Source organism: Labeo rohita, chromosome 6, assembly GCF_022985175.1.
Source record: "Labeo rohita strain BAU-BD-2019 chromosome 6, IGBB_LRoh.1.0, whole genome shotgun sequence".
In the NCBI taxonomy this organism is placed as follows: domain Eukaryota; kingdom Metazoa; phylum Chordata; class Actinopteri; order Cypriniformes; family Cyprinidae; genus Labeo; species Labeo rohita.
Window position 1 is genome coordinate 33,125,916 of NC_066874.1, and position 27,359 is coordinate 33,153,274.

Sequence of the window (27,359 nt, forward strand, 5' to 3'; positions counted from 1 at the left end):
TTATGTTTTGAGCTGTACTAATCGGTCGGATCAGGAAAAAAAAATTGGAGTACTATAGCCTGCCAAAAGTTAGGAGAAGACTGCAAATAACTGAGGAACAAAATGGGTTTGTGGTTGGTCAAACTGAACCAGGATTTCCAGGGAAAGAATCGTGACAACATTCGTGTTTGTTCTTATGATTTCCAGTCAGGTAGGTGAAATATTAGGCTACTATCTGAATTAATACTGCTTGGCCGTATCTTTACCACCAGTTAACTTTAGTTTGTCAAAATATTGCGTCCTTCTCTATATGATTTAACAGCTTCCATGCGTTTTTTTCTAGCATAAATTAGCAGAACAATTTATTCAGTAGTACATTAACCATGCAATCAATGCTGGAAATTCGCCAGTATGGCCACACATGCGGGTAACTGACCAAATCATGACTCTATAGTTCTGGACAAGGACAACGAAAAAAATACATTGGGTTTTTATTGCAACCGGCGTGCTAAAATATAATAAACTTAATTAATGAATCGTACTTAATACAAAAGAAATACTCCACATCATAATTTTGAGTGTGAAGCAGGTTATAATTATGACTGAGGAATTGTGTCACTGCCTATTACAGGTTTGCTGTTTTGCTAACTGAATGAACTAATATTACTGGTGTTGCTCAGGAGACTTGACTCATGGGAGCATACGTGTTGCATCAAGCGACACACAGCTTTCAAACAAGCCCAAGTAACCCCAAGGGAGTCAATAAAGGATCCCCGTCTGTTCCTCCACAATACCATACCACTCTCCCTGTGGACAATTAACTTCACATAAACCACTGTGCACAGCACACACATTATTACACACACACACACACGTATATACAGACAACCGCACGTAGAAAGTCATTATGCATGGACCTCTTGATCGAATACCTTGTCCTGCATGCATTTCTGAGAATGAAAGAACTTTGACATAATGATCTACAGCGCAAGGTATTCTGGGAGCATGGGCTACAAGGTTTGGGCCTAATTTTAACAAGTGTCCCTGAAGACCTCTATAAAAGCTTTGGAAAAAAGAACATAGGTGAGAGTACAAATACAAGGAGCTTGGCAGAAGTGTCTCAAACGGATATACTCATGCTGAGAAGCAAGACTGTCTAAACAACTTGTTTCAGAAGGATATGAAATTATACAGATTTCTTTGAGGCTCGGTTACCAGTAAGTGGCTTTTTTTCTTATATAAAATTTTTGGCTTACAAATCCAAATAGATGTAGGCTTTAACTTGAACATCACATCAAAATGATATCAGAAATAAGGTTGAATATGAAGGTGTTTTAAAGTGGTGCAACAGTTCTTAAAAAAGAATTTTAATAAATGAAGGCAAAAAAATTCTGTTTAAGCAGAATAAATGTTTATGGTCTAGTCCAGGGGTGGTGAACGTCAGTCCTGGAGAGCTGCAGCCCTGCGGAGTTTTGCTTCAACCCTAAATCAAATGGACCCGAACAAGCTAATCAAGGTCTGAAGGATTACTAGAAAGCTACAGGCAGGTGAGTTTTAATTAGGGTTGGAGCTGAACTCTGCAGGGCTGCGGCTCCCCAGGACCGGAGTTCACCACCCCTGGTCATGTCATTTAATTGGGATTAGATTAAACTACAGACCAAAACTACGGTGGATTTAATTGAAAATATTTTAGTTCAAAATAGGACAGGCCAATTTTAATACGGAGACCAACTCTTAAATATTCAGGAAAGTTTAGGTCGGTCACCACAGGAGTGGTAATGAATCGCTGGCGGCAGTCGGTAGTGGAAATCCAAACCAGAAAGAGGCAGGTGAATGAATGCGAGCGGGCACAGGCCGCCCTGAGCAAAGTGACAGCCTGCTTCCAGCAAATGGCCACCTCCTTGGGGAGCAACATGGATGGGAGCTTCCTTAGAGAGGAGCTGGAGGAAACCAGGACAGTGGCTCATAAAATATGCTCTGGTAAGCAGGAAACAGTTTGTGATGCAGAAATTTTACATTGCCCTTTCAGTACATTTCTGCACTGCAAAAACTAGCCATATTCAATTACGCCACATTCATGCTGTTGATTGCCTCATGTTTCAGGGCTTCACCGGAGGCTGCTAAGTCTGCTGATAGAAATGGAGCAAGGACAAGAGGACAAAGAACAGGTTGAACGACTTTGGGTGATCTTCTTGTCCAGCTTAGAAAACTTCCAGCAGGACCTTAAGAAGGTCAAAGTCTTGCAAGAGATATTCCCCCTAACCCAGCGCAGAGATCGACAAGCCCTCGTCAACGCTGGTTATGCGGGTGGAACTTCGGAAGTAGCCGCTCGGGCAGCCATGGTGCAAACGCCATGGTTATCCGTAGAGGAGACTGCAAGCCCAGACCTGAAGAACCACATTGGGGAGATTGACGTTCTGCTTGAAGAAATGCTTCAGAGAGTTAATGTTCCACTGTGGTCTGTTGAACCCACACAAGAAGCCTGGGTAGAAGGAGTTTCTACTCAAGATGGTGGGCAAGACGAGGATGAAAGCTTGGAGGACATCATGGAAGTGGAGGTGGTGTCTCAAAATAATACATCGGGCTGTTGCAATCACCACAACTGCAAAGTAGGCTGTCTGCTTTGTCTTCTTAGCTAGGTTCTGGAACTGGAGCATTTTTCCAACTTTTTACAAGAACATCGTTACAAGAAGTTGTTGACAATTATACTGTGTAAACCTTTCAATTCAATGCAGATCATTTTTCAGACTATATCTTACCGGGTCAGTAATGCACTACATTGCATTATAAATATTAAAAATAAAACAAATGCAAGTGTTTAACATTCTGCTCTTATTTTTTTTCCCGTCCAATAATTAAGGACACAGACTCAATTCAATCAGCATTTTATTCAAGCAGTTTTAATACAACATAGAAATAATATACACACAGACCCATTACAGAAAATGTACATTATTATGAACAAGAAAACAGACACAGATAAAACAAGAGGCAGACGTGTGCGATCATGGTCAGTTCTTGTAGGTTGCGTGCAAATGGGCTTTGAAGGCTGCAACGAAAGTGATTTGAAACATGTTTATAGCATAATTCACCAAAACATTCAGCTAGAAAGGAATTCTCTAAAAATACTTAAGCTTTAAACAGGGTTCGTACTAATACTGTAAAATGAAATTCCAGGACTTAAGGACTTTTTTTGATTTTGAGAACTTTAATCAGAGATGTCACTTATCAAACAAATGTCTTATCTTTAAAAAAAAAAAAAAGAAAATATTAAGTGAAGCACATGCAAAGTATCACTACTACAGAATTACAAAGTATACTACACTTTTACCACAGTAAAACCACAATTAATTTAAGGTATTTGCGTGTATACTTTTTCCTTTTTTGTTTTTATAACAAATTTAAAAAAAGGTTTGTGAAGTCGTTCCAAAATCCTGATCTGAAACAAATGATTCACGATCCGTGCTCTGAAGTTCTGATCTAAAGCAAAAGATTTGTAAACCTGCTACAAAGTTTCAGATCAGGACTCAGAGTGCGCATCATGAATAATCTGACTTAGATCAGAACTATACACAAATCACAAATAATTAGATTTAGATTGGGACTTCAAATTGTGTATCGTGACTCATTTGATAGGAATCATTCAATTTGCAAAATGATGCACAAACCCGTTCAATCCAAATCAAATGATTTGCGATATGCGAAGCTCCGATTCACGATCAAATGAATCGAATGAAGTCCTGATTTAAGCGAAATGATTCGTGAAACCGCTCTAAATCAAATATGAAACAGATGATTTGCATTGCACAATCGAATTGGAGTACTTTGAAACAGTGAATCATTGGGCAACGCAATGGTTTAACTGATTCAGAGTTTCGAAGAGCTTCATTTTACCCATCACTACCAGGACTCGAAAAAGGGATGCCTGAACCCAAAGCGCAACGGTGTTACATGTCTACGCGCTGCCCACTAGACTAGCGGTGCCGCACATTGGTATTTGATGTTAACGGGGAGGAGAATGCCGGTTCACAACAATTAAAAAAAAAAAAAAAAAAAAAAAAAAAAAAAAAAAAAAAGTCTACTGGCACCTTCTCCATTTTTTCTTGTTGGTCTTGTTCTTAACAGGTCTCGCTACTGGCTTGTCATTGGTCAGCTATCAAAAAGCCGCTTGACGTAGGGTTTTTTTTTTTTTTTTTTTTTTTTTTTTCCAAAAAAGTTGAACTTTTTTCAACTTGAAGAGAGACTCTGAACTGCAGAAAAAGATGCAGGTGGTTGTTTAAAAAAAAAAAAAAAAAAAAAAAAAAAAAAGAAAGAAAAAAAACGCTCAGGACTTTTTTTGAAAACACCGTTTACTCCACAGGATTATAATGTAAAACAGACGCTGCCAGTTTCAAAAAAGCCAGGTGTGAACATGTCCTAAAATGATTCACTCACTCTTTCTGCATCTTTAGCCATGTTTATTACTACTACTGGCTTAGCTTGCTAGTTTTCTAACATTAACTGAAGCAAAAAATTTATGAAGCTTCTTGAATTTTGCATAAAAATATCTTACTGAAAAAAATTAAACACTTATTTCATAGATACATTGCCTTTCAATAATTCAAGCCATTTCAGTACCTCTTCAAGAATATTGCCATTTTCAAGGGTTTTGAGGCTCTTAAATGTCAAAAAGTCAAATTAAAGTACTTCCAGCACTTTAAGCACCTTGTACAAACCCTGTTTAAACAACTGCTTAATTTTTGCATGATCATTTTTACCTTCTTGGTCATCCCATAGTTCAGCAGCTGCAGAGTTCATTGGACTATCATTGTTGGGTTCTAAAAACAAGGATTCATGAGTACAGTGATCCAGACAGGACAGACAGTAAATCAGTTTAAAAACCAACAAGCTAAAATAAAGTATCCTAGAGCGGATTGAAATCATGTCACAAAACTTGTTTCATAGTGTGATTTAATATCGATTAAACAACCCAAAAGTTGTGGCCAAATTCTAACTCAAAACAACATTCTGAAAATGCTCAGCATTACCTACCTCCTAATAAACTCTGAATGGACAATAGTATGGAGCGAACATCATATAGTGCAGACCACTTGTCCTTCAAAATGTCTAGGCAGATAAAACCATTCTCATCGACATTTGGGTGGAAACAAGCAGTGATGAATTTCACCCGAGGGGCGTTGTAGGGATACCCGCTAGGAAACTCCAGTGAAAGTTTGTACCTCAAACCTTCATAAACCTAACCAGGGAGAAAAAGGATGACTTTAAATAGAATCTTCCAATTATCTAGATTAGTCCGTCGTATGCAAGAATCCCATTTCCGGACATCACAGAAAAGAAAACAACAGTTGTTCCTACCGTTCCTTGAGCTCCATCTATTGTGCCAATCCATTTGAAGAGATTGTCAGACTCTGGAAATGCTGATATGCCCTTGTCTCCTGACATCTGCATTGGACATAAAGCACTGACTTAAACTACAGTTAAAGAAACCAAACATAACACCTGCTGTATATAAAAGCCTTACCATTAGTGTCATCAGCTCTTGCTGAAGCCTATGGAAGAAGAGGGGAGACGCCGAACATGAATAAAAATTAAAAGAACAGATACAAGCACAAAACTTAAAGTATGACTTTAAATGCCAGACTTGGTCTTTTAAGGTGCCAAAATTAATATAAAAACAGTATTAAAGGAGAAGGTCACGTCAAGATTAAAAATTTCCTGATAACTTACTATGTCATCCAAGATGTTCACGTCTTTCTTTCTTTAGTCGCAAAGAAATGAAGGTTTTGAGGAAAACATTCCCAAATTTTTTTATATAGTGGACGTCAATGGTGGCCAACAATACAAAGTTTCAATACAGCTTCAAAGGGCTCAACACAATCCCAGCCAGGAAATAAGGGTCTCACATCTTTTTTTTTTTTAAAGAAAATGATAGATCGTTTTGATAGATAAGACCCTTATTCCTTCCCTAAGATCATATAGAGCTGCACTGAAACTGCAATTTCAACATTCAAACAACTTCTCCTATACGGAGAAAAATCCTTTCTTCAAAAACCTTAAATTCTTTACGACTGATGAGAGAAAGACATGAATATCTTGGATGACATGGAGGCGAGTAAATTATCAAGAAATGGTCTTTTTTTGGAAGTTAACTTCTCCTTTAAGAGCAGTGAAACAAACTGAGAAACTAGCGCCCCCTAGGCAGAAAAACTCCTAATGGATTTCCATTGAAACTACAGTACTTTCTAGCTCTCAATTATGAATACCAAAAACACAAATGTCCCTGTTGGACATCACAACACATTTAAAGGGCTGTTTAAAAAAAAAACAAACAAACAAACAAACAAACAAAAAAAAACACATGGAAAGAGAATCTGTGTATTGACTGATTACATGCAAAGTTTACATGCAAACTGAATACTTTTGGAACCATTTTGTTTGACAGAAAGGAAAAAAAATAAAATAAAATAATAATAATAATAATAATAATAATAATAATAATAATAATAATAATAATAAATTATGGAAATAAACGCCAAAATATGGAATGACACTCCGAACATATGGAATGAAAGGCAGAATATTTGGAATGAAAGTCAGAATATATATCTAAAATGAAAGTCTGAATACATATAGAATCTAAGTCTGTATATATGGAATGTAAGTCTGAATATATATAGAATGAAAGTCTGAATATATGGAATGAAATTCTGAATATATAGAATGAAAGTCTGAATATATGGAATGAAATTCTGAATATATGGAATAAAAGTCTGAATGTATGTGAAACTGTGAATATATGCAAAGAAAGTGCAAATTAAACAAATTACATTAAGTTGAAACTACTTTTTGAAAGATTATTATTATTATTTTTTTTTTTACAGTGCAGTTTGGAGTCACATCATCTTGAGGATCATATTTCCATTATTGCAACATTCTTAGTGCATCAGATTTCCTTCAATAGCTACAAATTTTGTTCCATAAATTCAGACATTCATTTTATATATTCATACATTTATTCCATATATTCAGACTTTGATTCTATATATTCAGACATTCATTTTATATATTCATACTTTCATTCCAAATATTCTGACTTTGATTCTATATATTCATACTTTCTTTCCATATATTCGGAATTTTATTCCATATATTCAGACTTTCATTTCATATACCTTTATTACAAGATCAATAAACAAGTGTACTTACATTGAGAAGAGTAGGACCCTAGTTCGCTTGATATCATTTAATTTCAGTAACGTACAATACACAGTATTTCAATACAAATACTGTTAATACACCGTTTCCAACCAAATCGAAAAAGGAATAAACAAGAATTGATGAAATCCGACATGCATTTTTTTTTCTGAGAATGACCAGAGTGCAGCTCATATAAGAGTTCAGTACACTTAAACGAAATATCGGCAGTCAAACCTTTTAGTGACCGATCCTTTCGACACGTTTCCGCTCGTCTCGCTGCCCTTCAGCGCTGCTGTTGACGAGGCTGCTGCGGGATCCATATTCTGTGAGGCCATCGCGTCAGATCTACGATGGTTTGACAAGAGGAAAAACAATAGTTGTTTGTTAAAATGCGCACCTCTTAACAACGGTTTACAATACAGGAAGCTCGTTTACGATGTATACTTGCGATAGTGCGCTTCAACCTGGCTAACTAACCGGCAGACGAATCGAAACTGAATCGAGTAAATGGAAACTTGAGGCTTAAAAGAATTTGTTTTTATAAACAAAACTAACATGACTGAAACTGCCTTGATTCCGTCTTCGTATAGTAAACTGCTTCTCATTTGGATGTGAGGTAAAGGGCTATAGGCCTAACGTTACTCAAAATAAAGCAGACAGTGATAACCTAAACAATCGACATATTAAACTAACGCATTAAAGCATACATATCTCTGTCACCTAAAGCCGAAAAACAATCAACGACAACAAATGTAAGTTACACTCGTCAGTTAAGCTATCGAGTTAGCGAATGAGCTAACAATTAAATAATATAAACAAACGAACTACACCGCAACATAAAAATAAAAAGAATATAGATTACCTACACACGTGTACAGTAAAAACCGTATTAATTAAATTATATGTTACGTTATATTACCGGCTGTGTTCAATGCAGTCGACAACACTAACCGATTGCTGAACGAAATTTTTAAATCACATCCCGCCCCCCTGTTTAAACTTAGGTTGCCAAACGGAATTCTCCGCCTAACTACCCTTTCAGCCAATCAGAAGCACAGATTACGAACAAAGCAATCGCATAGCAACCAATAAGCACTGGCGCTAGGCACAAAACACTTTGATTTGATTGGTTGCTACAGTCAAGTGGGCGTGTGTATAACCGTTGACTAGTTTCAGTCATTCAGTGAATCAAACGAACTCTAGTTTTACTAGTTATAAGTTTGAATTATTCATTTAAAAAAACACCACTTAGCACAAAACTGTTTATTGGTAAATATAGTTGCATACATTTATAAACCGTTCTACATTTTCAGTTATAACAGACAATAGATGAATGTAACAGGTATGAAATTTATTTTAAAAATAATTTAAATACCAATCCCCACACTTTTTAATAAGCTATAAAATCAGTCAATTCTAAATTTTACGTTTCATTTTTGTAAAAAAACAGTAAATAATATAAGGTAAAAACATCACGGCTCATCGTATAGTTCGGCTGTGAATGTAAACAGCTTTTGTTTTGTTCGAACAATGCAATATATTAAAAAAAGGAAAAATAAGGGGGCTTTTAAAGCAGATATTACAAACAAAATTCATAAAATTATTTTAAAAAACAAGACAAAGAATCATGGGAAACACACTCACACAAAAACAAACATACAAAATGTTCATTAACCACAGTATTTTTTAAAAAAAATCATTAAGGCTCTATATGTGCCTTATTAGATATTCAAGTCTTTTAAATACAAAGTCAAGAAAAAAGCACGCATTTGATAATAACGATAAAAAAGGGAAATCAGATTTAGACCAGTTTAGACAATAGCAGATGCAATGAAATGTGGAATTTTGATTTGCCAAGTAAACCTCCAACACAACAATTTCTGGGCAACTTGATCATAATGCCTGGGTCTACAGTGAACATCGCACAAACAAAATAAACAACAAAAAGTTACAGTTATGTTAAACTGGCAACACTCAAGAGTGTCCGTGGTCCAACGACTTGCCTGACGAGGTTGGCGTTAGTTACATGACAACATCGTTTTCTGTTTTCTGTGCTTCCATTGCCTTCTGCATCTTCTCCACCATCCATATGGGCACTAGAAAAGGTTTCAATTCATCCAGCTTCAAGTCAGGGCAGTCCCTAAGATTCAGAGAAAATATTGTGATGCATGTTGTATATAAAATTCTTTCATAAGTTTTATTTAGTAAGAAAACATTAATTTACTTGTAGTCTTCACTTCGGGCAAGATCAAGAATATCCTCTTCTATAAGTAGATAGGCCTGAGAAGAGAAACAGTTTATGATTATTTAATGCTTTACTTTTGGAGTCGTTTATTGCTTTATTAAAGGAATAGCTCAACCAAAAATGAAAATTTTACTGACCCTCAAGCCATTAAAAATGTAGATAAGTTTGTTTCCTCATCAGATTTGGAGAAATGCAGAATTATTTGCTCACCAATGCATCCTCAGCAGTAAATGGGTGCCGTCAGATTAAAAATCCAAACAGTTGATAAAAACATCACAATAATCCAACAGTAATCCACACCACTCCAGTCCATCAATTAACATCTTGTGAAGCCAAAAGTCGTGTGTTTATGAGAAACAAATCCATCGTTTTAACTTTAAACTGTTGCTTGATATTATTAAGCAGTATTATGGATTGAGGTCTCGCATTTTAGCCAGAGGCAAATGTTAGAAGTTAAAAATGCTCACAAGCACGTAGCTTTTGGCTTCTCAAGATGTTAACTGATGGACTGGAGTGGTGTGGATTACCTGTGGATTATTGTGATGTTGTTTAGATTGTCTTGGATTCTGACGGCACCCATTCACTGCAGAGAATCCATTGGTGAGTAATCGATGTAATGCCAAGTTTTCCAAATCTGTTCTGTTTAAGAAACAAACTCATCTACATCTTAGATGTCCTGAGGATGAATTTTCATTTTTGGGTCTTTTATAACATTCAACACATGTTTTGGAAACACAAACACAATGTACTCACCATCTTTCCTCCAGTAGCTCTCATGTGCTGTCTTTCTGAAAGCCAGTGTTTGTCCTGAGCATCAGCAGCATACTGAAACAAAAAATATTACGGTTACCTCCATATGAACACAGAAAAGGCTTAATGAATGCTCAGAAAAAGACTAAACGTACCTTGAAGAGCTCTGCATGTTTGATGTAGATTCTTCCTCTTGTACCTCCCATTCCCAAAGCCCTGAAATTATATCTACTATCAGTATTCACTGAATGTATACAGGCAAATGTTGTTCGATTAGGCCCGTTCTTGTCAGCTATTATGAAATGTATAGTGTAATATAATATTATTTGAGCAAATCTCTGTACACTTACTTATTTGCTCTGGATCCCAGAACGAACGTGCTGTTCTCATTCAGTCTGGATGGGTCCCACTATACACGCATCAACACACTTACATTAACATCATATAAACATTTCAATATCAATTATGATGCAATTTGCACATAATAACTACCTTAGGTCCTTCTCGCTTTATTGGCTCGGATACTTTGAGTTTTGCTCTGTGGAAGACGTTTTAAAATTTCAAAAGCTTGAATCTTTAATATGAGGAGACATCCGATAAAGAAAACATAAGGACACTCACGCAGTGCTGTACTGGGCCGGTCTGTCGTACTGTACAACTGTACCAGGAGGACGACCTTTCCTCTGAAAATAAACATTAGTAAACATAAACTTTCTGTATTTATAGTTGTTGGTGTTAAAATATGTTTGAAATATTAAGGTCATTATTTTTATATATACAGGTGCATCTCAATAAATTAGAATGCTGTGGAAAAGTTGATTTATTTCAGTAATTCAACTCAAATTGTGAAACTCGTGTATTAAATAAATTCAGTGCACACAGACTGAAGTAGTTGAAGTCTTTGGTTCTTTTAATTGTGATGATTTTGGCTCACATTTAACAAAAACCCACCAATTCACTATGTCAACAAATTAGAATATGGTGACATGCCAATTAGCTAATCACATCAAAAGAGTGTCTCAGTTTGGTTCACTAGGCTACACAATCATGGGGAAGACTGCTGATCTGACAGTTGTCCAGAAGACAATCATTGACACCCTTCACAAGGAGGGTAAGCCACAAACATTCATTGCCAAAGAAGCTGGCTGTTCACAGAGTGCTGCATCCAAGCATGTTAACAGAAAGTTGTGTGGAAGGAAAAAGTGTGGAAGAAAAAGATGCACAACCAACTGAGAGAATCTTGTCAAGCAAAATCGATTCAAGAATTTGGGTGAACTGCACAAGGAATGGACTGAGGCTGGGGTCAAGGCATCAAGAGCCACCACACACAGACGTGTCAAGGAATTTGGCTACAGTTGTCGTATTCCTCTTGTTAAGCCACTCCTGAACCACAGACGACGTCAGAGGTCGTCTTACCTGGGCTAAGGAAAAGAAGAAATGGGCTGTTGCCCAGTGGTCCAAAGTCCTCTTTTCAGATGAGAGCAAGTTTTGTATTTCATTTGGAAACCAAGGTCCTAGAGTCTGGAGGAAGGGTGGAGAAGCTCATAGCCCAAGTTGCTCGAAGTCCAGTGTTAAGTTTCCACAGTCTGTGATGATTTGGGGTGCAATGTCATCTGCTGGTGTTGGTCCACTGTGTTTTTTGAAAACCAAAGTCACTGCACTCGTTTACCAAGAAATTTTAGAGCACTTCATGCTTCCTTCTGCTGACCAGCTTTTTAAAGATGCTGATTTCATTTTCCAGCAGGATTTGGCACCTGCCCACACTGCCAAAAGCACCAAAAGTTGGTTAAATGACCATGGTGTTGGTGTGCTTGACTGGCCAGCAAACTCACCAGATCTGAACCCCATAGAGAATCTATGGGGTACTGTCAAGAGGAAAATCAGAAACAAGAGACCAAAAAATGCAGATGAGCTGAAGGCCACTGTCAAAGAAACCTGGGCTTCCACACCACCTCAGCAGTTCCAAAGATCTGATCACCTCCATGAGTAATTAAAGCAAAAGGAGCCCCTACCAAGTATTGAGTACATATACAGTAAATGAACATACTTTCCAGAAGGCCAACAATTCACTAAAAATGTTATTTTTATTGGTCTTATGAAGTATTCTGATTTGTTGAGATAGTGAATTGGTGGGTTTTTGTTAAATGTGAGCCAAAATCACCACAATTAAAAGAGCCAAAGACTTAAACTACTTCAGTCTGTGTTGCACAAAATTTAATACACGAGTTTCACAATTTGAGTTGAATTACTGAAATAAATGACCTTTTCCACGACATTCTAATTTATTGAGATGCACCTGTATATAGTTTAGGGTTATTTGTTTTAAAGGAAGTAATACTTTTATTTAGCACAGATTCATTAAATTGATCAAAAGTGACAGTAAAGACATTTATAGTGTTGCAAATGATTTCTATTTTCTATTTCTATTTTATAAATACTGTTCTTTTGAACTTATACATTCAACAATTCAAGAGCATATCAGCACATTAGAATGATTTCTGAAGGATAACGTGATGCTGAAAATGATCACATAAATAAATTACAGTTTACAATATATTCACACAGAAAACAGTTATTTTAAAATGTAATAACAATTCCAAATAAGTAATTTTTTTTTACCTTTTTAGGGATGGGGCTGTCCCTCTGACCAGAGGTGTCGTCCGGTTGCCGTGCACGCTTTGGAACGAACAAACAGGAAAAAAAAAAACAAAAAAAACACAACAACTTAAAACAAAATAAATAAGAACTTTTTGCTAGTTCTTCACATAAGCATGCAGGTTATCGTAGAACTGAATTAACACTGCATAACATTTACCTTCATTGTTGGGTCAACACTAGGTTTCAGGGTTGTTTTATCTGTTTCAGGAAAGAGCTGCTTTGCCTAAAACGGAAACAGAACATTTCCAAACATTTAACTCAAAGGTTGATTCACCACTAATACAGCATATATATATTTGTAAATATGTGTATAAATCATGTTTTACATGTTCAAGGCAGTTTCTGCAAGCATCTCTGATAAGTTGGTCAGGCTGGACGTCTCCTCCAACATTCTCTTTCACATTGCTGGCCGCCTTCTCAAAAAACTGCAAAAGAAGAGTAAAAAAAGCAATTAAAGCAATTTAATCACATGTGATAAGTCCCAAAATAATAACATGATTGATTATTTACCTTCATATATTTCCTAAACACAGCACGGATGTCTTCGTTGAAGCTGGGCTGCAGAACGTTCCGCAGAAGATCCATGGAAATGACAGGATCTGTATAACTACACGCAATGACACGCACAATAAAACACAGTGACAGATGTCTTATAGCATTTTAAACTGTGACAGGAGAAAGTAGTCTAATGAAAATCTTGAAATACCCATTAGTGGACTTACCTAACCGTCATCTGTGAGCGTCGTCCTCTGCGATGCACCTGTCTGTGTTTGATCATGATGTTCCAGGGATTCTGCCATTCAGAAAAACATATTTTCACAACATACAGATAAAGTGTAAAAGGCCATAAAAAAGGATGCAACAGCCAAGATCAAATCAGGACAGCCTTCTTGCATGATTAATAAATAATTTATAATTTCAAGTCCATGCATGTAATTGCAAGGATGGTTTGACTATATACACTACCAGTCAAAGGTTTCTGAACAGGAATATTGTAATAGTATTGAAATAGTTTTACTATTTAAAATAACTGCTTTCTATCTGAATGTATTTTAAAAAGTAATTTATTCCTGGGATCAAAGCTAAATTTTCAGCATCATTACTCCAGTCCTCAGTATCACATGATCCTTCAGAAATCATTCTAATATGCTGATTTGCTGTTCAAGAAACATTTATTATTAATAATATTTAAGACAGTTAAGTAAATTTTTTTCAGGATTCTTTAATGAATAGAAAGATCCAAAGATCAGCATTTATCTAAAATAAAAAGTTTTTCTAACATTATACACTTTTATTTAGCAAGAATGCTTTAAATTGATCAAAAGCGATGATAAAGATATTTATAATGTTACAAAAGATGTCTATTTCAGATAAATGCTGTTCTTCTTAACTTTCTATTCATCAAAGAAAACTGAAAAAAAATCTATTCAACTGTTTTTAAACAAAATAACAATAATAATAAATGTTTTTGAGCAGCAAATCCGAATATTAAAATGATTTCTGAAGGATCACGTCAATTCAGCTTTGAAATCACAGGAATAAATTAAATTTTAAAAGATATTCAAATAAAAATGTTTTTTAAAAATAAAAAATTACTCTTTTTGCTGTACTTCGGCTCAAATAAATGCACACTCGAAAAGAATAAAGAATACAAAATAATTATATAAACATTACTGTTAAAAGAATTTAGCTGCTTGATAGTGAAGGAAATGATGTCACAGTGCAAACATTTTTAATTGTCCTAAAACTGTTTTCTTTGTGCACAGTGTTTTCTTTTAGATATTTGGGGGTCAAATATGACCTGGAAAAGTTCTTGACAGGTTTCAGTTACGGTGCATATAGAGAATGGCGATGGTGGTGATGATGCAGATGATGACACGAGTTTGACTCACCACTGTTTGTACCTGCTGCTCAGTGAAATCCTGCTGGAGCCAGTCCCTGCGTCCCTCACTCCTCTGGGCCCCCATCACTCACAATCAATATATGCTCAGCGGATCAATGAAGATCGATACAAACGCTCCAGGGGTTTCAAGATGTTGATCGGTAAGTGTGCACTTCACCGCTGCGCCCTGACAGCAACTCAATGCAGTCAGATAGCTAGCGAGCTAACTCAGACCCTTTAAACTTCACTCCAGATGGGCATTGAGAATAACCGGTTTAACGACACGAGTTTAGAAACAATTAAACGATCAGAAAAAACACTGTTTGTCAAAGTTCGAGGGCTCGATGAATTGTCAGTCGCTTCCTCAAGCAATAACGCAGTGACGTAAACAAAATCGTAATCGGCTGTTGCTTTCGGTGGCGAATTTCAAAATAAAAGTCTGTGCGCATGCGCGTCCACGCAATGGGCGTGGCCACGCTTCAGAGTCCCTCACACGAAGCGAGCGGCCATCATTGTTGTGGCACGAAAGACGACTCCAAGGTATACCAGATGACATATAGTATAATAAGAAATGCCAGAGATGGTTGCGTGATTTCAATATTTTACTGAGAGCTTTTCTGATTCAGAGGAAAATCTTTATACCACTTTAGGTGATGGGAAATGCCACAACACTGATAATATACAGGTAGAAGAAACAAATTATATAAGCACAGACATATTTACATTCACTGAATCTTTGTCTTTATCAGAATAAGATTACAGGGGAGACATTCATGGCATTTTAGAGGACACTGAATCAACAAACGCAATGGCGACCAAATATAAATCAATCAACATGACTGATAAATACAAATCGGTTAAAAGCCTAGTGTGGCAAAGCGTACAACTAATTAAACAATACAGATCTGTACAATTTATAATTTCTTTTTCTTTTTTTTTGTAATGAAAAATATCAGGTCATGCAAAATAAAAACCCAAACATACCTTTGTAAGAAAACAAAGAACGAAAAGAGAATTATAAAAATAAAGTTATGGATAAATGGATGTTTTTGCTGGTTACACTTGATGCATTACTGATGCAATCGTACACGATTCTACTTTTAAGATACAAGATAAATTCCTCCTCTTTTAATAACACTTTGGTTTAGTTTAAAACAACTATTTCATAAATTCTATAATTCATAAACAGTTATTCAGAACCAAAACGTTAAATTAAAATTAACAAAAAGCATGGTGAGAAAGACATACTTTGTTTTCTGTTCAAATAAACGCACAACAGCCGTGTAGGAAAACAACTTCATAGCCACGTTCTGTACAACATCTACAGATTTGCTGGTGATCCGCTCTGGGATTAGGAAATCCAACAAGTGCCCAATGCTTAAACCAAGGGTTATATTGGATTTTATAAATGGCAAGCTGGGTTACATTACACGTCAAACCACTGGAATGCTTTTAAACTTAATATAAAAGCCATTTCCCCAAGTTTGGCTACAAGACAATGTAGTCTACTGAAAAAAAAAAAAAAAAAACAAAAAAAACAAAACAAAACTATACTTACAGATGGAAGTGATTGGGCTTAATAAAGTGATAATATATAATATTAATTTCTACATACGTATTAGCATGGCAAAAATAAACAAACAAAAAAATAATAAAGAGCCACCATTGTAGTGTTAATAATCGCAATATTTGAAGTCCAATTGTGGCAATAAATCCATCAATAACGTTTCTTTTTTCCTTTTTTAAAATGTACATTCAAAACGCTGCCCAGTGATACGATTTAAACCAATGTCATGTAAACAAATTTCTATGATTAGAATAAAAACAAAAAAGTCGACTTTTAAAGCACTTTTCACATACACGAAATCAAGGCAATAGCAACCAATTTTAATAAGTGGGTGCCAATGCTGTTATTAAAGGAAGAATAAGCCACTCGTTTACTGCTTTGCTTGGATTTCCAGGTGTCGTTGCTCTCAATTAAAAAAACACCCGAAATGAGAGGTAGACTCACTGGAGAAAATCGAGGGGCGTACGCCATATTTACCAGCTAATTCGTTCTCAATAAAACACCACAAACAGTTGGAATAATGCTTTCGTAATCATAACTAAGAAGAAATTTTACTCTTCTTTTTTCACTTGCTAGACCTAAATGCTACAACTGATGTGACCCAGAATGCCACATTAGGATTTAAGGTTCACACAGGCTTGTACTGTACAGAAACCAAGAACGCAATAAAGGTAGAAAATCCTTAGAGTTCGACCATTTCAGATTTGCTATTGTGTTCTGTACAATATTTTAGAAACGAAAGAAAACGCACTGGCTTTCACTGCAGATTGATGACTGGGTGGAAACTACATTATAAATATTTTTCTGCTTCTTTACTGACCTTTTGTTATTACATATAGTATATATTCTGACATGAAGAAACCAAACATGACCTCTCAACTCAAAGAAACGCCTATGAATGGGTTTAATGTGAAACGACGCTAACGCATGTCATGATGAAGGCATTTAAACATAGCTGCCTGATCGCCGATCGTCTTCTAAATCATCTAAAACAACAATATACAAGCGGTGCATAAACTCACTGACGGCTTCGTAACCTGCCAGTGAGAAAAGCACAAAGTTAAAGAGTGAATATCACAAAACCGGTCTTATTTCAACCCAAAATCAAGAAATATGCTATTTTATTTTGCTGAAAAGAAAACGAAGCCTATTTGAAAACTTAATTTTTTGGTATTTTTATTTACCATTATGTAGGAAAAAAAAAAAAATAATTTACTACTCTAAGCAAAGATACCCCAATGCTAAGGGTTGCATTGTGTTTAATTTAATTTAGGCTGATTTTATTCACTTTTTAAATATCATTGCAATAGTAACTTTTTAACTGTAATACAGTATTACTGTATAACAAAATGTAATTAAAGTTCAATTACCATTTAGAATAATGAAAACTACAAAAACCCAATGAAAATGGGGGAAAAAAATGCTAATGAAGGCTTTATGCTTTTTCTTTATGCAAAATATTTTTCTTTTGATCTTGGTGTGAAATGACACGTTTCAATGGGATTCACCCTAAAAAGGCCAACAAAAATAAAAAAAGAATAAGATATACTTGACTACATTTATCATCTCTTTAAAAAAAAAGACAACAAAAAAGTGACCAAACTATCAATACGTTGATATAAAACCCAACAGTTATGATAACATAACTCAAAAACCTAAAACAAATAATATTAAATAATAGAGGCGGAAGAAAGTAAACAAATATGGGTCTGTCTGTCTTCTCGCGTGAGCATTTACATGCCCAGTGCCCATCTAAACCCAACAGCGCAATATTAAACCTCTCATACAATCATAGACTCTTTCCCATGAACATACATACACGTGGCCACACGCCCAGCGCCGCGGTCTAAATGTTTGTTGTGTCCGGTGCAGTCTTGTCAACAGGACTGCTGTTGTCTTGACTCCTAGCCGAGCTCCGCTCCACTACTGGTTTGGAGTCTTTGTCTCCCGTACTGGTGGAAGAAGGACCAGGTGAGGGCAGAGAACGGCCGGAGACTTTATACGCCGCCAGGATCTCCTGGATTCTCTCCGTGGTGGGCTCCCATTTGCTAAAGCCAGCATTGTTTTGGAGGAAAATCACTGCCGTTCCATGGACAGACTTGTAGTACATCTCTTCTCTGAGAGACACAGAGGACATAAACATGAGTTGCGGAAGCAAAACGTGAGTTAGAGGAATAGTTCACCCAGAAATAAAACCCTCAGGCCATCCAAAATGTTTGTTTCTTCATCAGATTTGGAGAAATATAGCATTCCATCACTTGCTCACCAAAGAATCCTCTGTGGTGAATGGGTGCCGTCAGAATGAGAGTCCAAACAGCTGATAAAAACATAACAATAGCCCACAACTAATCCACACTACTCCAGTCCATCAATTCATGCTTGCATATAAACATTGCTTGATCTGTGCAGATTTCCCTCCTGATTCAGATGAGTCAACTCAGAAGAAATTATTTAACTTGCAACTTTTGCCTTCACAACTGGAGTGATGTGGATAACTGTGATGTTTTAATCAGCTGTCTGGACTCTCATTTTCAATGGCACCCATTCACATCCATTGGTGAGCAAGTGATGGAACGCTACATTTCTCTGAATCTAATAAAGAAAAACTCATCAACATCTTGGATGGTCTAAGGGTGAGTACATTTTCAGCAAATTTTCTTTTCTGAGTTACCTATTCCTTTAATGTTTATGGGACATAATGTCTTCAGTGGCGAGTGCAGCTTAAAAGCACTTCTGGCTAGCTTTGTGCAGTGAACAAGGAACTAAAACCACAAGAACAAGAAAACAGACAGACAAATGTCCGACCTTTTGCAGATGTGCTGCGAGCCGCTGCGGTACTCGTGCTCGAAGGCAGACACGATCATCTGGTGCCTGCGGAAGCGGCTGGCCTCCATCCGTGTCAGGGCAGGGGTCGGCGGGTCACGCCACTCTGGCACAAAGATGATGAAGGACAGCGGCTCGCTGGAGTGTTCCAGAAGATCCTGAGTAAGATGGAGAGAGAATGACAATTTTAACATCTACAGTTGAGGTCATTTGCAGAACTTGCAAAATGTTAACTATTTTACCAAAATAAGAGGGATCATACAAAATGCATGTTATTTTTTGTTTAGTACTGACCCGAATAAGATATTTCATATAAAAGATGTGTACATATCACCCACAAGAAAAAATAATAGTTGAATTTATAAAAATGACCCCGTTCAAAAGTTTACATATGCTTGATTCTTAATAGTGTCGTTACCTGAATGATCCACGGCTGTTTTTGTTTGTTTAGTGACAGTTGTTCATGAGTTCTTCAGAAAAATACTTCAGGTCCCACAAATTCTGTGGTTTTCCAGCATCTTTTGTGTATTTGAACCCTTTCCGACAATGACTGTATGATTTTAAGGTCAATCTTTTTACGCTGAGCACAACTGAGGGTCTCATATACCACTATTACAGAAGGTTCAAACACTCACTGATGCTTCAGAAGGAAACACAATGCATTAAGAGCCGGGAGGTGAAAACTTTTGAACAGAATGAAGATGTGAACATTTCTTATTTTGCCTAAATATCATGTTTTTCCCCCCCCATTTAGTACTGCCCAGCAGAAGCTACAGATGGTAGTTACATGTTTCCCAGAAGATAAAATAAGTTAATTTACCCTGATCTTCAAATTCAAAAGGTTTTCACCCCCGGCTCTTAATGCATTGTTTTTTCCTTTCTGGAGCATGAGTGAGCATTTGAACCTTCTGTAATAGTTGCATATGAGTCCCTCAGTTGTCCTCAGTGTGAAAAGATGGATCTCAGGACAAACAAGGGACTCATGAACAACTATCACTAAACCCCACAAAAAGCAGCTGTGGATCATTCAGGTAGCAAAGTATTAAGAATCAAAAATCATTTTATAAATTCAACTATTATTTTCTCTTGATGACTATATGTAAACGTCTTTTATGTGAAATATCTTATTCGGGTCAGTACTAATTAAAAAAAAAAAAAAAAAAAAAAAAAAAAAAAAAAAAAAAAATCACATGCAATTTGTATGATCCCTCTTATTTTGGTAAAATAATTAACATTTTACAGATTTTGCAAGGTGTATGTAAACTTTTGACCTCAACTGTAGGTAAAGATATTCCAATCTAATGGACTTGGGATGACGTTAAAAGACACATACCTCAAAGTGTGTCACCATGGCATCCATGAACTCCTCACAGAATGGAGGGTTGGCCTCAAACGAGCCACTGGCCGGAGAGAAGCTGAGAAATGGCCTGTAAGGACAGAGATGAGTGATACAGTATAGCAAATTAACTTCTCTGAGAGAAGCCATGCTCGCTTTTATAAAACAGCAGTAACAGAGTAATTATAAAAGTCAGAAATGTTAGGATTAAACATACGATTATTAATAAAATAGTTGTATAATATTTAAATTAATTCGTTAAATGTATTAAAAATGATAAACCTAACATTAAATGTCATTTTATAATTCACTTATTCAATAAACAAGCATCGTTCTAAAATAAGTCAATCCTCAAAAGCTGTTGGATCATCACTTTATTGCATTTTCAAAACTGTAAAAATAACATTAATGACTGAGAACACATTTACATACCCTCGAGATCCAAAGAAGCCGTCAGTGTCTGGAAAGGCGGAGCAGAACTGCTTGAAGTAGCAATTTAGAGGAGAAGCGAAGCACTCGAATGTCACTCCAAACTGTTTGTGGAGAGCCTCAAAGACTGGAACAGGCAGCGCCCCCTGCAGACCAGACCCCTCGTTCACACCGGAGCCAAACATCACCTGTGATTCACAAGGGGGCGGAAACACAAGCTGATGCTGCATTCGGCTTCTTGATCGGATACCAATGCCTGTAGCTTGAGTATTACCTGGTATCTTTTGATAAGGCACCACACACGAGACAGGAACTTTTCAAACCTTGGGTCATCAATACAGCTGTACCGATATAGGAGTTCCTATTTGTGCCAGAGACATAAACGCAACAATTGAGAATCCAATGCATCCAACCTTAATCTGTTTTGAGCTAGTCTTAGCATGTACACACCAGTTTGTTAAAATGACCGCGGTTGACCTTCACCATTTCCCCTTTATACCGCAAGCAGGCAACGTCATTCTCAAAGTGCAGCTCAACGCGCGGCTGAGGAGGAGACGGGATGGACAGTCTGACTGGATAACAATACACCAACCGGTCCTGGACCTCCGTCGATTCCGTGCCGTCCACTTTAAGGCAAGAAGAATAAATCAGAAAGACTCTAAAGTCAAACCTAAAGTGAAGATGTGCACAAGGGCCAAAAAATTCATCCTATTTTTGGATTTGGTCAATTTTTGTCCAACAATAAAACCCTCACTGGACATTTTCCAGATCTCCAAAGACTACCTGAGATGTTGCAGTCTTTAAGCAGAGTGAGGTGAGCCTGACGTATCCTGCGCACATATTCTGCAGAAATGTGGTAGATCTTTGAACAGATGCCCTCAACGGAGTCCTTCGCCACGGATGCCACGTGAGGGCCGCACTGCTTCCGTAAATGCTCGAGTCGATCCTGAAGAAAAGATAATGTTACGGTCATGCATATGATGTTTTGGAAATGCTGTCTAGGTAGGCAGCTCTGAGCAAAAAAAGGCAGAGAATGTACCATGTAATCCTCCTTGCTGGCAGAATGGTCTCGTCTCAGCCAGTTCATCGTGTCCTCGACGTTCCACTTCACTACCTTCCGACTGTCAGGAGTTGCATTTCTGTGCAAATGGAAAATAAACTTTATTACAACATTCATGTTCATCTCAAAAATCCCAGTAACTGACACGAATAATTACCTGGAGTCAATCATTTTCTTGGCCGCTTCTGCATATTTAAACAAGAGTTTCCTGGCCTCTTCCTTGTATTTGATACGAGAGAGCCTGAAATTTGTTTGCAATGTTAGAAAATCATTCAAGCAATTCCATATTGAATTATACAACACAAAAATAATGACGAAACGCTGAACACATATGTTGTAGTACCTGATAGGGATGTCGTTCATGATTTCTCTGAACATGGATGGGGAAATGACCGGGTCGCATTCGCTTGGCAAAAGCGGATCCAAACCTTTATCCACCACCTTTCTCTCTAAAAGCCAGCGGTTGAAGGATTCCCGTGGGGGCTCTATGCCTGAAAAGAGTCAGTCAAACATTTCTATCAATTATTTCTAAACAATAATCTATAAATTATATTTATAGCATTTAAAAGTTGGGGGCCAGTAAGATTTTTTACTGTTCTTGAAAGGATCTTCTGCTCAAAAAGGGTGCATTTATTTAATTAAAAATACAGCAAAACATAAAAATATGAAATATTATTACAATTTAAAATAACTGTTTTCCATTTGAATATATTGTACAATGTAATTTATTCCTGTAATGCAAAGCTGAATTTTCAGCATCAATACAGTCCTCAGTGTCACATGATCCTTCAGAAATCATTCTAATGTGCTGATTTGCTTCTCAAGAAACATTTCTGATTATTATCAATGTTAAAAATGTTTTTGTATTTTCGGATGAATGGAAAGTTCAAGAGAACAACATTTATTTGATTTAGAAATTTGTGACATTATGAATCTTTTTTGTCACTTCTGATGCATGTAAAGTGTTCTTACTGGATAAAAATATTAATTTGATATATTAATACTCAATCTTTATTAAACATATCAGACAGAACTAAGCTGCAGTTTCGATATTAGAAGTTTCCTTCCGGGAGCTTTGGAATTCACTCATAAAACCATAAACGCTAACCCAGCGCTGGGGACTATTTAACAATAATTTACAAAGCTACTTCACTACATTTTAACAGCATAAAAGTAGCTCACCTGTTTCAAAACCAAAACTATACAGTGCTGTTTTTGTCAAACAGACATTTATAATGGGCACATATTTAGTCAAACGTGAAAGCAGGGGTGTGCACATACCCTCACGCTGAGAGCACAGCTCGTGGTAGTGCTGCCTCAGTTTGGTAGTGAGTTGAGCTCTCTGCAACTCGATCTCAGGGTGTGGAGGGAGGTGGTCTGCCGGGGCTCGCTCGCGGATCACAGCGTTGGTCTGAATGTCCAGGTCCCAGTACACCCTGTAACACAAAGACTAGTTTAGACATGTCATGTCTACAGGATATCTGAAAACACTTTTCACTTTTACATTCAACCATTTCGTCAATGCTTTCAGCCAACGCTACTGATAAATGTGGAATAAACAGAGCCCATACTCACACAGAGGGCCGGTACGGAGCAGGCGCGGGTACGCTGGTCTGGCCTTGTTTTTCATCTGTGGTGTTGACCCAGGGTTTGACTCCTGGCGTGCTGGGAGAAATTGGGATAGTGGGAGTGGTTGGAGTGGCTGGAATCTCAACCTGAAATCAAACAGAAATCAAAAAAAAAAGATTTGGTAAAATATGACCAAACAAATCTACAGTTGTTAATAAACAGATTTTTGCTTTGTAAGCATCAAATAAGCATACTAAAAAAACCTATTACAAAAGAAAACAGACCTTTGGCCTCTTGAAACTGTTAGGGCCTGCTTGAGCGTCCTCCGATGGATGTCTTTTACGCTGACCATTGCCCAAACTGGCGTCGCTTATCGCCTCGCCAGAGGCTGGAGCCGCGTTCAAGCCCAGAGGATCCGACTAAAACAACAGGACTATGTTGTTATTAAGTAAAGTTATTAAAAACTGTGTTTGGAAATTGAAATAAAATAAAGTATTCTTGGATGACAAACTTAAATGAACTTTAATAAAAAAAAAAAAAGCTAAATACAAATATAAAAAAAAAAAAAAAAAAATTCAATTGCAAACAGTTATTGAAACAACTTCAAAATTAATATGAAACTAAAGATATTAAAAAAAACTAACTCAAAATATCATTAAATATTATAACAGTATATAAACAATACAATAACACTCATACAGAAAGTATTATAACTAGAAAAATGTATCTAAACAAAACCCAGAAGCACAAAACACAATGCAATGACAAACAAATTAAAATCAACACTGAAAATGTAAAAACAAAATATGATTCAAAATGTGAAACTACAATAGCATATAAAAAGTAAAATAACACATATTGTGCAGTATTATGTAGCATATCTAAAAAAATAATAATAATAATAATAATAATAAAAAAAAAAAAAAGCAAAACAATAAACCCAAAAGCACATAACATAATGCAATTATTAAAAATAAAATAAAATTGAAATGAAAAATGAAAATAAAAAATCTAAACATATTTATAAATTATAAAGGATTGTGTATTAAATCTTAAAAAAAAACCCTTTATAAACGATAAACCCTATTTTTTCCCCCAAACTTCATAATAACTGGCTCTGAAGACTGAACTTACAATGACATCATGCTGGCCCAGGACAGGCATCTCCCACAGCGACTGGTTAGTGAATCGATTAAAGTAATACGGCCGATTCTCCCTCTTACTCCAACATTTCGACCATCCAGCCTGTATCAGCTCATCTGAAAATCAAACTAAAAATCAGACACACAAAAGACAGCATCTGAGTCCCATCGTTCATTTACAGTATCTTAGATACACACCTGGCAGCTCTTGGATGGGTTTGCTGGTCGAGGGTGAGAAGGGAGCCGCCTGCGACGTGGACCCGGTGGGCGACATGACCATTGCCGAGTCTGCCTTTATTGTTCCGTGGTTTTCACTCGTCATAGCTCCTCATTTGTCCTGTCTTAAGATATAAAAGTTTACGTCTTTACAAAATGCAAGCGTTGCAATTCTGAAAGCACTAAATGTGGTGTTTGGGGTCCCAAAGACCATGTATAAAAAATGAAAGAGTAATAAACGCAAACTAATTTTCACATTCTAAGCTTAGATTGTGATAAAACAGAAAATTAAACTTTAAATAGCAAAGGTATGGATTCATCTGAAGGACATATTAAAATAATTATTTATTAAAATAATTCATTTATTTCCCACAGATTCTTGGGGTCTTGGCCCAAAAGGCATTTTAGACCTAAGAAAATAAAGACAGCTTTTTTTTTTTTTTTTTGGGTGGACTATGCCTTTAAGTCAGCTGAGGTAAACATGAAAGAAAAACTTTATGAAGAAAAACATAATGAAAGTGAAACTTCTGATCCTCCGTTTATTAAAACATTCACTAACAGAGTTAAAAAGTGTTTCAAACAATCATCTCATTCATAAAACCAAGCCATGACTGTGCCAAATACCAAAACAATATTAATGAATATAGTAACTACACATTAACACGGTATATTTCAAAGCATCATAGTATAACTACACAAATGAAAGTAAATGAACTGATCCATGATCAGTGCTCTAAAGTTTTACACACTTAAGGATTTTACAGTTTTACTGTAGTAACAATAATTGTATTGACTACGGTATTTTAGCAAAAACAAAAGATTACCGTGGTGTTTCTGTATGGGATTTCCAGTACCTTGTAAATAATATGGTTTAAGGTACATAAATTTGCGTGTATGTAAATATATATACACATATCTACATATATGTCTACTATGTACTGTAACGTTACGTGGCACTCTGAGGAACTTGTAAGAATACCATGGTACTACCATGGTAAACGTAAGGAAATGGCATCATGCTTAAAATGACGCTGGCCCGAACTGGCACTGACAGAAAGTAATTTATCGTTCATTCTCAGAAAAGCCCCGAAGATGTTTTTCCACAAATAAACGTTACAAAAAGCACTACGGCGGTAACATGGTACAGTGACGGTATCGGACAGTACTATGCTTGTACCACAGTATTACCGTGGGTTTTTTTGTTTCGTAACCCCAGGTATCAGACCACACATCATGTATCTATCGAACGCGAATGTGTTTACTGCGTTTATCGTCGTTAATAAGAGCGCAAATGAGCGAAAGAAGGGCACGCATGCGCCTGCTACGCCGCCCACCCCAGATCGAGCCGCCCGAAAACAAACCCGAAGGAGGAGGAGAAAAACATCCAACAAAGAGCTACGGCAGCGCAAGCCGATGTGCAGGATAGAGCGGGTAAAATAAGACCAAGTGGCGGAGCATCCGGCTTGATTTGGGCACAGAAAGGACGGGGATACATAGGGCCATCACCACAGTGTGTCAAACTGCTCATTTATTGAGTTTAAACCCCGTCAATCTTCGACCGTTGCGACCACAAATTTTAGGCGCGCACTTTTGCTTCGTGGAAACGGTCGACAAGATGGCGTGCGCTCTCGCTTACTAGGCGCCGGACTGAGTGCGCAGTATAATGGCTGTTTATTGCGTGCATTACGCGCGTATGCAGAAACCGCGGGGATATTATTGTGCCCCGTGCACTCCGCCACACGCCTATAGGTCTAGTGCTGCTCTTCAATGGCTGAATCCCTTACCTTGGAGAGGTTTGATCGGAGTCCTCAATAGGCTTTGCGCTATTCGGTTCGGACCCGCCTCCGCCTCTCCCTCCCCACCGACTCCGCCATCTTGTATCGGGCACTCGGACGCGGTTAATGCGCATGCGCGGGTCCGCGGTGGAAGTCGTCAAATCCGAGCGGCCATTTGTAGAGAGGCAGTCATTCATTCGGTTTACTGTGAAATTAAATAAACATAAACACATAGTTTTATTTATTCACAGGAAACTGTGTGAATGTTATTGTTGTCCTAAAATGTTTATATATTTACTTTTACGTTTATATATTTTACGATTAAAATCGTAATGTCAATTCCCTCCTAGTATTTCAAGTTTATTTGCAAAAACAGATAACTTTAACGTTTTTTTTTAAATCATGTTTTTTTATGTTATCATATTTTATTGTGTTAGTTAGCTGTATTTAGTTTGAGTTATTTTTACTTAATCAAAATAACCCAACTGCAGTTTGATTAAGATTAATTGGAATGAAAAAATGAAATGAAATTATCTTATGAAGTTGTTATCTGTTTTTTTTTTTTTTTTGCAATTAAACTCTTATAATTTAAATCTCTTTATATTTAAACTCTAGTATTTCAGTTTTAATTTAAACAGTTTTAGTACTTTTTAGGCAACATATACGTTTAAAAATTTCTACATTTTCAGAATCAGAAATCAGAAAAAATTTCGTTTTTATTTATGTTTTTA

At 36.6% G+C, this 27,359-nt stretch overlaps 4 protein-coding genes across 7 annotated transcripts; 1 reads left to right on the plus strand and 3 right to left on the minus strand.

Moving 5' to 3' along the window:
• The first annotated feature begins 323 nt into the window (after positions 1–323).
• On the plus strand, positions 324–2,803 carry zgc:109913 (regulator of G-protein signaling 9-binding protein). Its single transcript, XM_051112821.1, has 3 exons — positions 324–1,196; positions 1,726–1,959; positions 2,083–2,803. The coding sequence occupies exons 2-3, from the start codon at positions 1,758–1,760 to the stop codon at positions 2,616–2,618; spliced, it is 738 nt and encodes a 245-aa protein (XP_050968778.1). The 5' UTR covers positions 324–1,196; positions 1,726–1,757; the 3' UTR covers positions 2,619–2,803.
• A 45-nt stretch (positions 2,804–2,848) lies between these two features.
• ube2c (ubiquitin-conjugating enzyme E2C) lies at positions 2,849–8,201 on the minus strand. Of its 4 annotated transcripts, none has more exons than XM_051112824.1 (7): positions 8,096–8,201; positions 7,411–7,521; positions 5,501–5,528; positions 5,335–5,421; positions 5,011–5,215; positions 4,737–4,796; positions 2,849–3,028 (listed from the first exon to the last, which is right to left on the minus strand). In XM_051112824.1, the coding sequence occupies exons 2-7, from the start codon at positions 7,509–7,511 to the stop codon at positions 2,991–2,993; spliced, it is 519 nt and encodes a 172-aa protein (XP_050968781.1). In that variant the 5' UTR covers positions 7,512–7,521; positions 8,096–8,201; the 3' UTR covers positions 2,849–2,990. The 4 variants fall into 4 exon arrangements, with proteins under 4 accessions (XP_050968781.1, XP_050968783.1, XP_050968782.1 ...); XM_051112826.1 differs by having other exon boundaries at positions 8,128–8,150; XM_051112825.1 differs by having other exon boundaries at positions 8,039–8,142.
• Positions 8,202–8,432: 231 nt separating this feature from the next.
• Positions 8,433–15,119, minus strand: LOC127166825 (deoxynucleotidyltransferase terminal-interacting protein 1). Its single transcript, XM_051112413.1, has 13 exons — positions 14,722–15,119; positions 13,552–13,622; positions 13,340–13,436; positions 13,156–13,254; positions 12,987–13,052; positions 12,791–12,847; positions 10,793–10,854; positions 10,664–10,709; positions 10,522–10,580; positions 10,327–10,387; positions 10,175–10,246; positions 9,401–9,456; positions 8,433–9,316 (listed from the first exon to the last, which is right to left on the minus strand). Exons 1-13 carry the CDS (start codon positions 14,794–14,796, stop codon positions 9,199–9,201), a joined length of 939 nt encoding a protein of 312 aa, XP_050968370.1. The 5' UTR covers positions 14,797–15,119; the 3' UTR covers positions 8,433–9,198.
• Positions 15,120–15,300: 181 nt separating this feature from the next.
• pcif1 (phosphorylated CTD interacting factor 1) lies at positions 15,301–26,769 on the minus strand. Its single transcript, XM_051112412.1, has 16 exons — positions 26,638–26,769; positions 24,836–24,978; positions 24,630–24,754; positions 23,780–23,914; positions 23,502–23,641; positions 23,208–23,362; positions 22,270–22,417; positions 22,084–22,167; positions 21,906–22,005; positions 21,650–21,812; positions 21,317–21,492; positions 21,141–21,227; positions 20,870–21,054; positions 20,435–20,528; positions 19,084–19,259; positions 15,301–18,395 (listed from the first exon to the last, which is right to left on the minus strand). The coding sequence occupies exons 2-16, from the start codon at positions 24,957–24,959 to the stop codon at positions 18,125–18,127; spliced, it is 2,163 nt and encodes a 720-aa protein (XP_050968369.1). The 5' UTR covers positions 24,960–24,978; positions 26,638–26,769; the 3' UTR covers positions 15,301–18,124.
• Positions 26,770–27,359: the final 590 nt, after the last annotated feature.